At 43.2% G+C, this 12134-nt stretch overlaps 1 protein-coding gene across 2 annotated transcripts; it reads left to right on the top strand.

Moving 5' to 3' along the window:
• Positions 1-9551: 9551 nt before the first annotated feature.
• On the top strand, positions 9552-11700 carry LOC123160453 (vesicle-associated protein 4-1). Of its 2 annotated transcripts, none has more exons than XM_044578270.1 (7): positions 9552-9946; positions 10281-10351; positions 10555-10636; positions 10723-10841; positions 10955-11020; positions 11131-11250; positions 11327-11700. In XM_044578270.1, exons 1-7 carry the CDS (start codon positions 9787-9789, stop codon positions 11384-11386), a joined length of 678 nt encoding a protein of 225 aa, XP_044434205.1. In that variant the 5' UTR covers positions 9552-9786; the 3' UTR covers positions 11387-11700. The 2 variants fall into 2 exon arrangements, with proteins under 2 accessions (XP_044434205.1, XP_044434204.1); XM_044578269.1 differs by having other exon boundaries at positions 9555-9946; positions 10943-11020.
• Positions 11701-12134: the final 434 nt, after the last annotated feature.

The following is a 12134-nucleotide window of genomic DNA, read 5'->3' as shown; positions in this document are numbered from 1 at the left end:
TTGTTACGATGATTCTCCACTTCACTATGAAATTCTTTGAACTTTTCAAATGTTTCAGACTTGTGTTCCATTAAGTAGATATACCCATATCTGCTCAAATCATCTGTGAAGGTTGGAAAATAACGATACCCGCCACGAGCATCAACACTCATTGGACTGCATACATCGATATGTATTATTTCCAATAAGTCACTAGCTCGTTCCATTGTTCTAGAGAACGGAGTTTTAGTCATCTTACCCATAAGGCACGGTTCGCAAGTATCAAATGATTCATAATCAAGTGATTCCAAAAGTCCATCTTTATGGAGTTTATTCATGCGCTTTAGTCCGATATGACCCACGCGGCAGTGCCATAAATAAGTTGCACTATCATTATCAACTTTACATCTTTTGGCATCAATATTATGAATTTGTGTATCATCACGATCAAGATTCATCAGAAATAGGCCACTCTTCAAGGGTGCATGGCCATAAAAGATATTACTCATATAAATAGAACAACCATTATTCTCTGATTTAAATGAATAACCATATCACACTAAACAAGATCCAGATATAATGTTCATGCTCAACCCTGGCACCAAATAACAATTATTCAGGCCTAAAACTAATCCCGAAGGTAGATGTAGAGGTAGCGTGCTGACGGCGATCACATCAACCTTGGAACCATTTCCGACGCGCATCATCACCTCGTCCTTAGCCAATCTTCATTTAATTCATAGTCCCTGCTTCGAGTTACAAATATGAGCAACCGAACTGGTATCAAATACCCAGGCACTACTACGAGAATTAGTAAGGTACACATCAATAACATGTATATCAAATATACCTTTGTTCACCTTGCTATCCTTCTTATCCGCCAAATACTTGGGGCAGTTCCGCTTCGAGTGACCAGTCCCTTTGTAGTAGAAGCACTCAGTTTCAGGCTTGGGTCCAACTTTGGGTTTCTTCCCGGGAGTGACAACTTGCTTGTCAGTCTTCTTGAAGTTCCCCTTCTTTTTACCCTTGCCCTTTTTCTTGAAACTAGTGGTCTTGTTAACCATCAACACTTGATGCTCCTTCTTGATTTCTACCTCTACGGCTTTTAGCATCACGAAGAGCTCGGGAATAGTCTTTTCCATCCCTTGCATATTGTAGTTCATCATGAAGCCTTTGTAGCTTGGTGGCTATGATTGAAGAAATTTGTAAATGACACAATCATCTGGAAGATTAACTCCTAGCTGAGTCAAGTGATTATGGTACCCAGACATTCTGAGTATGTGCTCACTAACAGAACTGTTCTCCTCCATCTTGCAGCTATAGAACTTGTTGGAGACTTCATACCTCTCAACTCGGGCATTTGCTTGAAATATTAACTTCAACTCCTGGAACATCTCATATGGTCCATGACGTTCAAAACGTCTTTGAAGTCTCGATTCTAAGCCGTAAAGCATGGCACACTGAACTAATGAGTAGTCATCAACACGTGACTATCAGGTATTCACAATGTCTGCACTTGCTGGGGCAGGTGGTACACCTAGCGATTCATCAAGGACATAATTCTTTTGTGCAACAATGAGGATAATCCTCGAGTTACGGACCTAGTCCGTGTAGTTGCTGCCATCATCTTTCAACTTAGCTTTCTCTAGGAACGCATTAGAATTCAAAGGAACGATAGCACGGGCCATTGATCTACAACATAGATATGCAAAAAACTATCAGGACTAAGTTCATGATAAATTAAGTTCAGTTAATCATATTACTTAAGAACTCCCACTTAGACAGACATCCCTCTAGTCATCTAAATGATACGTGATCCAAATCAACTAAACCATGTCCGACCATCACGTGAGATGGAGTAGTTTCAATGGTGAACATCACTATGTTGATCATATCTACTATATGATTCACGGTCGACCTTTCGGTCTCCAGTGTTCCGAGGCCATATTTGTATATGCTAGGCTCGTCAAGTTTAACCCGAGTATTCCGCATGTGCAAATCTGGCTTTCACCTATTGTATTTGAACGTAGGGCCTATCACATCCGATCATCACATGGTGTCTCAGCATGAAGAATTTTTGCAACGGTGCATACTCGGGGAGAACACTTATACCTTGAAATTTTAGTGAGGGATCATCTTATAGTGCTACTGCCGTACTAAGCAAAATAAGATGCATAAAAGATAAACATCACATGCAATCAAAATATGTGACATGATATGGCCATCATCATCTTGTGCTTTTGATCTCCATCATCGAAGCAGCGTCATGATCTCCATCATCACCGGCTTGACACCTTGATCTCCATCGTAGCGTCGTGGTTGTCTCGCCAACCATTGCTTCTACGACTATCGCTACCGCTTAGTGATAAAGTAAAGCAATTACATAGCCCTTGTATTTCATACAATAAAGCGACAACATGTGGCTCCTGCCAGTTGCCGATAACTTTTACAAAACATGATCGTATCATACAACAATCTTTATATCACATCATGTCTTGACCATATCACATCACAACATGCCCTGCAAAAACAAGTTAGACGTCCTCTACTTTGTTTGTTGCAAGTTTTACGTGGCTGCTACGAGCTGCTAGCATGAACCGTAGATACCTACGGCACAAAAACCACAACGGTGATTTACCAGGTTTACTGTTTTAACCTTCACAAGGACCGACCGTACTCAAATTCGATTCAACTAAAGTTGGAGAAACAGACACCCGCCAGCCACCTTTATGGAAAACTAGTTGCATGTCTGTCGGTGGAACCAGTCTCATGAATGCGGTCATGTAAGGTTGGTCCGGGCCGCTTCATCCAACAATACCGCCGAATCAAAATAAGACATTGATGGTAAGCAGTATGATGATCACTGCCCACAACTCTTTGTGTTCTACTCGTGCATATCATCTACGCATAGACCTGACTCAGATGCCTCTATTGGGAAACGTAGCATGCAATTCCAAAAAAATTCCTACGCTCATGGAAGATCTATCCAGGAGATGCATAGAAACGAGAGGGGGAAAGTGTGTACACGTACCCTCGTAGATCGAAAGCAGAAGCGTTTACTTAACGCGGTTGATGTAGTCGAACGTCTTCTCGAATCAACCGATCAAGTACCGAACGTACGGCACCTCCGAGTTCTGCACATGTTCAGCTCAATGACATCCCTCGAACTCTTGATCCAGTAGAGGTACAAAGGATTCGATGAGTTCTGTCAGCACGACGACGTGGTGACGGTGTTGGTGATGTGATCCACGCAGGACTTCGCCTAAGCACTATGACAATATGATCGAAGGAGTAAACAGTGGAGGGGGGCACCGCACATGGCTAAGACAATTGATGTGTTTTGGGGTGCACCCCTGCCCACATATATGAAGGAGGAGGGGAGGAGGTCGGCCACAAGGGGCGCGCCAAGGAGGGGGAGTCCTACTAGGACTCCCAGTGCTAGTAGGATTCGCCCCCCCCCCCCTCTTTTTTTCTTCTCATGGAGGGGGAAAAGGGGAAGGGAGAGGGAAGAGGAGAAGGAAAGGGGGTGCTCCCCCTCCCCTTGTCCAATTCGGACTCCCCATGGGAGGGGGGCGCGGCCACCCCTTGTGCGTTGCCTCCCCTCTCCCCTATGGCCCATGTAGGCCCAACAATTCCCCGGGGGGGGGGGGGGTCGGTAACCTCCTGGTACTCCGAAAAATACCCGAACCTTTCCGAAACCATTTCGGTGTCCGAATACTATCGTCCAATATATCAATCTTTACCTCTCGACCATTTCGAGACTCCTCATCATGTCTGTGATCTCATTCGGGACTCCGAACAATCTTCGGTCACCAAAACACATAACTCATATAATACATATCGTCATCGAACCTTAAGCGTGCGGACCCTACGGGTTCGAGAAATATGTAGACATGACTGAGACACCTCTCCGGTCAATAACCAATAGCGGAACCTGGATGCTCATATTGGTTCCCACATATTCTACGAAGATCTTTATCGGTCGAACCGCAATGTCAATATACGTTATTCCCTTTGTCATCGGTATGCTACTTTCCCGAGATTCGATCATCGGTATCCTCATACCTAGTTCAATCTCGTTACCGACAAGTCTCTTAACTCATTCCGTAGTGCATCATACCATAACTAACTCATTATTCACATTGCTTGCAAGGCTTCATATGATGTGCATTACCGAGAGGGCCCAGAGATACCTCTCCGATACTCTGAGTGAAAAATCCTAATCTTGATCTATGCCAACCCAATAAACACCTTCGGAGATACCTGTAGAGCATCTTTAATCACCCAGTTAAGTTGTGATGTTTGATAGCACACAAGGCATTCCTCCGGTGTCCGGGAGTTGCATAATCTCGTAGTCGAAGGAATATATATTTGACACGAAGAAAGCTGTAGCAATAAAACTGAACGATAATTATGCTAAGCTAACAGATGGGTCTTGTCCATCACATCACTCCACTAATGATGTGATCCCGTTTGTCAAATGACAACTCATGTCCATGGCTAGGAAACTTAACCATCTTTGATCAACGAGCTAGTCTAGTAGAGGCATACTAGGGACACATAGTTTTGTCTATGTATTCACACATGTATCAAGTTTCCGGTTAATACAATTCTAGCATGAATAATAAACATTTATCATGAATAAGGAAATATAAAATAACAACTTTATTATTGTCTCTAGGGCATATTTCCTTCATGTTGTTCGGTCCAACAAACAAATATTGGATCATGGATTTTCAATCTTGAAGGTTGAATTCAACCAAGAAAGTGTAGTTCATCAACCTGATACAACGTCTTTGAAAATGCATGTAGAGCCAATGTGGTTTTGGTAATTAATGACAATCCCTATGGACTAATGTTTCCATTGAGATGTATATGAATGAATTTATAGGTAATGCTTGAAAAATATTGGATGGATTCAAGGATGAAAGCCATGAAGATAAGAAATATGTATTGAGTATTGATTATGGATGGTAATTCTTATGGACCAATGATTTCATGAAATTATATATGAAGAAATATTTCATATATTGTTGATGCAAGATGGAAGATCAATGAGATCAATGGATGAATATATTATTATCAAGAAAAGGTAAGTGAAGAGAAGTTGAGGCATTAAGGTTTAGTTCAATGAGTAAACCAAATATGATGAAGATGATGTTCATGTGAAAAATAAGAAATGACTAAAATGTAGTTCTTTGGTGAAACTCAAAAAAGTTCATGGTTGGGCTTATGATCAAGTCTTTAAGCATGTAATTCAATTGAACAATTCATTGTCTCTCTTAAGAGAGTGTGATTCATTCATTGGTGATCGAGTCCTGAAGCAATGATGTGAAATGAAGAGTTCGTTGTGGATTTTCAATAAATCAGTATAGAGCATGATGTCAATAAATTTAATTTCAATAAGGGTTGTACTATCCGGGGTGCCAATCCCAGAAAATGAGGATGTGTACTGATAAGGACAAGGTAGCTCCTAGGGTACGACCATCAAGGCAGCCTTTCCTACTACGATCTGGCTCACCACAGTAGTTGTAGTGCATGATCATACCATGTCTACACAACTTCTTGCCTCCATTGCTGCAAACTACTTCTCCTGGAGCTTTCCTTCTATTTGTGCATGGCCTTCCAACATGTTTCTGGTACATTGGCGGCTGAAGGGGAGCCATTCATATTCTCCCACTATGTTTTGTATTTGCATGGATATATCTAGTAGGGGTCGATCGGGAAAATCCCAAAGCTGACACCCGAACAGCCGTCGGACTGCTCTACCCCTTAAATCTCATTTTAATTGCTCCGTTTTGTGTTATTGTAGGCCTTATTGAACATCTCCATATATTAGTGTTGATGTACCAACTATAGAGGATCAACTCTTTCATGTCTTGCACATGCTATAGCATGCACACATGGGATCCCACTCTTCTCCCATATCTTGCAACTACAATGTAATCTCTTGCTCTGTCTCCATCACGAGACATATTCCATCTCCTGCCCCATTCACATAGCATGTACTTGCCCATTCAATCATCTTCTCTACCTTTTTCTTGATCTTGGGGCAGACGTGTCCTGTCATTTATTCAACTTCTATTTGTTTGTTGTAGTGCCTTGTCATCCACTGACCTTTGATACTTTTAATCATTGATAGCATAGGAAGCTCTCTTGCCTCTAGAATGTATTTGTGGAAACAAATATCATAATACAGTTAGTACACCTAAGTAAGATGTATGTAGGATATCATAGTTAGGGTTTTGCTCTTGTTGAAGACCTCACAGTTGTTGTTCAGTAGTATATCACACTTAGGTAGATCACTTTGAAAATCTCTCACCCATGTATGTGGTTCCAGTTCATGCAACCATTTGTATGCATCAATACCTAGCTCCTTCATCTCATTCATGTGTTGCTCATACTTAGTTGATGTGTTGCTTCTTGCAATCTTCCACAAGTGATTCTTCAATGCATTACCTTTGTGAAGCTGCTAAAAATTCTATCACATGTATCTCACACGGAACCTATGTTCTGATTCTAGAAATAGCTCATCCACACATTGATTAGTCCGTGCAAAGGTACACCAATGCAATCATAAGCTCATAACATAACCTATCACAACAACCCTGTATTGAATTCCACAATTTTCAGTTTATGCCTTTTGTTTGTTAGATATAATTGACCATGGTGCAGTGTTGATAATGCCCAGATAATTTTTTACTCCCTCAAGGAAGCAACACAGTTGGGCTTGTCCTCCACTTCAACAACAACTATTGCAATTGGGAAAATACAGTCATTTGGATCTATACTCACATCACTCAGAAACTGTCCTCTATACCTTTTCTTAATATGGCAGCCATCAATAAAGATTATAGGCATGCATCCCTGAAGGAACCCTCTTTTGCAAGCATCTAAGCACATGTAGGATTTGGTGAACCTTGCTTCTTCGTCAAGTGCTACAAAGAAGGAGCAAGCTTGGCTACTCCTTAGCTAATTGCCATAGTCCCAAATCATTTTGTATTGCCCTTCCTCATCACCATGGGTGATCTTCATAGCCAGCCTCCCAGCCCTCTGCAACTTGGTCCTTGTTGGTGTCATATGCCACTCCTTCTGCACAACCCTTGCGAAGTTTCTCAAGTTCATATCCTGAGCAGCTCTAAAGCTCTCCAAGTACTTCTATGCAATGAATGTAGCATTGAAAGCCATGATCCTTCACTTCTTTGCACATGTGTGTTCATTGACATGCTTCTTGATCATGGAGCACTTGGTTCTGCTATCATATGAGGCCCGCATGTACCAAGTACAATCATCATCACATTTGGACTTTAATCTTTTCCTATCATTCATAGGCAACTTGACATTAACTCTATTCTTGCAATATTATTCTTTGATGGCTTTCCTCGGCAATTCAACTGTTTGGAAAACTTGGTCAGCATGGAACTTAGGACAATGTAGGTCCTCTACCCTAAAAGCCTTGAACTTCATGTACACTTCTTCATCATCTGAATTTGCTGGCGACAAATCGTCACCTTCGGACTCATATAGTTCATATTATTGCTCCTCTTTTCCTTCATCTCCAACTTTCTCCTTTCCTTTGTCTGTACCCTTTCCCTTTTTAGTAGCTTGAACTCCCTGCTCCCTTTGTCCTTTCCGCCCTCATGTTCATCCGTATCCACATTGTCTGCATATAGATCATCATCACCATCACTAATGGCATAGTCACTGTCTACTGTGGCACCAGGATCAAAGTCCGAACCATCTGAATCATTGTCAACAGTTGCGTCTTCTACTCCCATTTCATACGAAGAATTGATGTCTTCTTGTTCTGCTGCTCACTGCTTCTTGCTTACTAACATTGTTGTGAATTTTCTCTGGTTGTGATGGTTGTATGACAATGGTCTCTGGCTCTACCATTATTGCACCTTCATGATTGCCAACAAAGCAGTTCCTCTTTGCAAGCATATAATTACTAACATCACCGTTGGACTCTCTAGGTAAATCACCTATATAGGAATAGGATGATATACATGCTCTGCATCTTCATTTACACGTTCATCTACATGTTCTGCATCTTCATTTTCATATCTAGCATTCTCTGGTTGTACATGTGCTGCTTCACTACTTTCTGGCTCATTGTTCCTAGTCTTTGTAGGAAGGAACACCGGAGGCAGGTGGGTTATTGGGAAAATCACCACATCATCCTTCGTAAGGTTAGCATCCAAGATATCATAATGGTCCATATAAAAGACTGAATGAGTTGTGACCAAGAGACAGAAATGCCAGCATCTGATCAGTGTCTTCATCACCTCTGATTTCTCTCAACCCGTTCTGCTTGATTAACAAAATAGGAATCAAATAATACACCTTTAATCCGCCTGCCATCTCCCACCCAATCTCCTCAACTAAGTGTTCAACCATAATTGGAGACCATGTCACAGCATCTAGTTCATCATACCACACAACATGAGCACTGACATAGAATGGTTGCTACCACGTCCATGGAAATATCCACCATGGTTGAACTAAATATTTTTTTTCTCCATGCACCTTTGAAGAATAAAACATGTACATATGCATCGGAATCAACTACAAGGCACTTCCTTTACAAAGCTAAAACCCTACTCCGAAACTCCCAAATCACGTATAAAACCTTAGTGAAATCAACACTCCAATGCGGGCAACCCTATCTAACTACCTCAAAATGGATGATCCCAAACGAAATATTGTCGACTAAAACATGTACAAATGCATCAGAATCAACTACAAGGTACCTCCTTTGTATAGCTAAAAACCTACTCTGAAACCCCCAAATCATGCCGGAAACCCTAGCGAAATCTCTACTCCAATGGGGCAACCCTATCAAACTAACCCAAGATAATTGATGCTGAAACGAAATATTGCAGATTAACAACCCAAGAATCCAAGGCTTGACGAAAAAGATTGGGGCTTATTGTAGTTTGGGGCGGCGCACTGTCAGGGCGACGAATAGGGGCCATTGCCGTCACGCCTATGCACCCCCAGACGAACAGGGGTTGACGAACCACGCATCTCGACCCCCTTGACGCCTCTCCGCCGGCGATGAGCCGGTGGCAACGGCGATCACCTTCCTCTCCCATGCGCCGCACCCTGCTTCGGTGTGATCGAAGACGGACATGCAAGGGGATTTGATCCATTTACAATGACACCAGGGGGTTTTGTGAAAAACAACACGCAGGCGGACGCTTCCTGCCAGCTGGCGCGGTGAATGGTGAACACATGGTCAACAACGGCGCGTACAAGCTCAACACGCTCAACAATGACCGTATAATCATCTTGTCGCATTTAGTGGCCGTAATGGATGTATTCTTGGGTGCGGTGACTAAAGTGAGCACACGACACAAGTTAAGTGACTGGCGGTCCATTTTTCTCTTTTAACTACCATGGCACCCACTTAAAAATCGCTAATGTTAATAGCCAGCCAGCCAGTCACCATTGACAATCATCACCAATCAGGGTGGAAGGGAAGGAGGGTTAAAGTGCACTAGTAGCAGAACCTGCACAGGTGACCCCACCGCCGTCTATCCACCATAAGAACACCCCTCTCAGAACGCACTTGACTGCAGCTCTCCTCTCGTCCACCCCGCCCCAATAATATTCTTCTTCCTCGACCTCCACTCGCCCGCCCAACCATTCCAACCAAGGCGCCCCGCACCATCACACGCTCGACGGCTTCCCACGACGAGCGACGATCCTCTGCTGGTGCTGGTGCTGCAGGGGGCTCCGCGCCGCGGCGGAGGGGCACGACCAGCAGCAAGAGCGGGGCGACGACGCGGCGGGAGCTGACACATGCCTCTGTGGGGGACCGCGTCCGGCCCACCGCCGCCTCTGGCGGAAGGAGGAGGCGCGGAGGGGTCGGGCGGGTCGTCTGGTGCCGCGGCGATACGGTCGCTGCTGCCTACCAGGCGGCGGCTGCGGCTCGACCCGCCATCAAAGCTCTACTTCCCATGTACGTATGCGTCATCAAACCTTCTTACTGTTCTTCTCCCTCCTCTGCTTCTTGGCGGCGGCTTCTACTTTCCTGCCGAGCTGTTAGTCCGCCCAAGACTGCTCGCTTTCAACCATCTCTCCTGCTACGTTTGGATTGGATTGTATTGAATTGGGTTCTTTATTTGATTGTTCTTGGCTCGTGAATCTTTGGAGTTGCCCTGCTTCATTATGCGAAATTTCTGATTTGGCAAAGATATTTGGCAGCTTAATAATCGATTAATAGATGGCCATGTTTGAAAAATAAAGGCTCCAATTTGCATGAATTAAGTACCTAATACCTTTTAACCGTGCAGATGAGCCTGGCAAGCAAGTCCGTAGCGCGGTGAGGATCAAGAACGTCAGCAAGTCCCATGTGGCGTTCAAGGTAACAACACTTCTCTCCCTCCACTAATCTATTCATTAAATTAGGGGATAAATTAATTAAGTCCTTCCTTCAATGAATTAAATCCCATAACTTGACCTTGAATGCTAGTGGTTTTACAAATTTTCCTTGTAGTACTAGGTTGGTTTGACGTAACAATAATAAGGTGTAGTACTAATGGAACGCATGTCCTATCTGTTTTTTAGTTCCAAACAACAGCACCAAAGAGCTGCTTCATGAGGCCTCCCGGCGGCATACTTGCTCCAGGAGAAACCATCATAGCTACAGGTAATGCAAAGCTGATTTCCACCTTTGATGTGCATTTCTTTGTTTTTCTTCCCCTCCTTTCTCATTGTTCAGCCATTCAATGCCAGTGTTCAAGTTTGTGGAGCATCCTGAGAACAACGAGAAGCCTTTAGATCAGAAGTGCAAGGTCAAGTTCAAGATTGTTAGCCTGAAAGTTAAAGGGCCTGTGGAGTATGTTCCAGAATTGGTATGTCCTTTTGCCCCTTGAGACCGTCCAATCGCCTAAAGTCTTATTGTTGTAGTTTCTTTTTTTTCTCTAAGTTTTACCTATATTCTCATATGTCACAGTTCGATGAGCAGAAAGATCAGGTTGCAGTTGAGCAAATTCTGCGGGTTATTTTCTTGGATGCTGAGCGTCCTAGCGCAGTAAGTGACATCAGAGCCCCTTCTTTTCTCTTGCTTTCGCTCCGAGTACAATACAGTTCTGGGGAGCAGCAAATTCACCTTACACATTTGTGGCAATTTCTTCCTTGAAGCAACTGGACAGACTCAAGCGTCAGCTCGCTGAAGCTGAAGCAGCTCTTGAGGCACGCAAGAAGCCTCCAGAAGACACTAGCCCCCCTATCGTTGGTGAAGGGCTTGTGATTGATGAATGGGTAAGATCAGTGCTCGAGTGTTTTTAATGACAATAGTCCAGTCATGTGATCACATTCTCCATTTATCCTATTTCAGAAGGAACGAAGAGAGAGATATCTTGCTCGTCAGCAGGTTGAAGAGGTTGATTCGGTATAAACTCGGTATCGAAAACTCTGCAAAACACCGGTTCCTGTCCATGGGTTTTAGCTCTCGCGAACAAAAATGAGGCTTTGTGTAATTAAGATTTAGCTTCTTCCTGGGCCCTACATGTAGATAGCCAGTCAGTGCTTGATAATAATATCCTCTGGGATAAATCTTGTACGTGGTGTTCTAGATTTAGATGTGTGATTGTGTTCCATTTCCTACCGCTGTTTCAGTCAGTGCTGGTTCCAATCAATACCAAATGTAATTTTATCTGAAAAATCACTCTTCAAGGTGCTTAATGGAAGTTCTCTGCTCATGTTACACCATTTCCTGGATCAACATGTTTAGGCAGCTAATATTGTGGCCATACTTTTTGTCAGCTCAGTGCCAATCATCCGGGGAATCTTTCTCTAATGTATGTTTTCCCCAACAAAATAGTAGATACAGTGCCCTTGCTAATAATGATATCTTTCATGTCGTACTATTGAGCACTTTTGAGTTGTCTAACTGACAGGTCTTCGAGGGCATGAAACGTTGTGGGCTCAGCATCTGGTTCTTCTCTTTATATTTGTCCACCTGACCTGTACCGATATAATTGTTCTTGTTCCTTTGCTGATATGATCTGTACTAATATAGCTGTTGAGCTGGAAGAATTAGGTACAAATACACCTATACCTAACCTAACCGGCCAACCAGGGAGGCTGATAATGATGGAGCATTATTCAGTCCTTTGTGGCTCAGAACAACCTGTTGCTTTCTT

Source organism: Triticum aestivum, chromosome 7B (genome assembly GCF_018294505.1).
Source record: "Triticum aestivum cultivar Chinese Spring chromosome 7B, IWGSC CS RefSeq v2.1, whole genome shotgun sequence".
Lineage (NCBI taxonomy): Eukaryota > Viridiplantae > Streptophyta > Magnoliopsida > Poales > Poaceae > Triticum > Triticum aestivum.
Note: the sequence above shows the minus strand (reverse complement) of the source record. Positions and strands in the feature narration are given on the sequence as shown.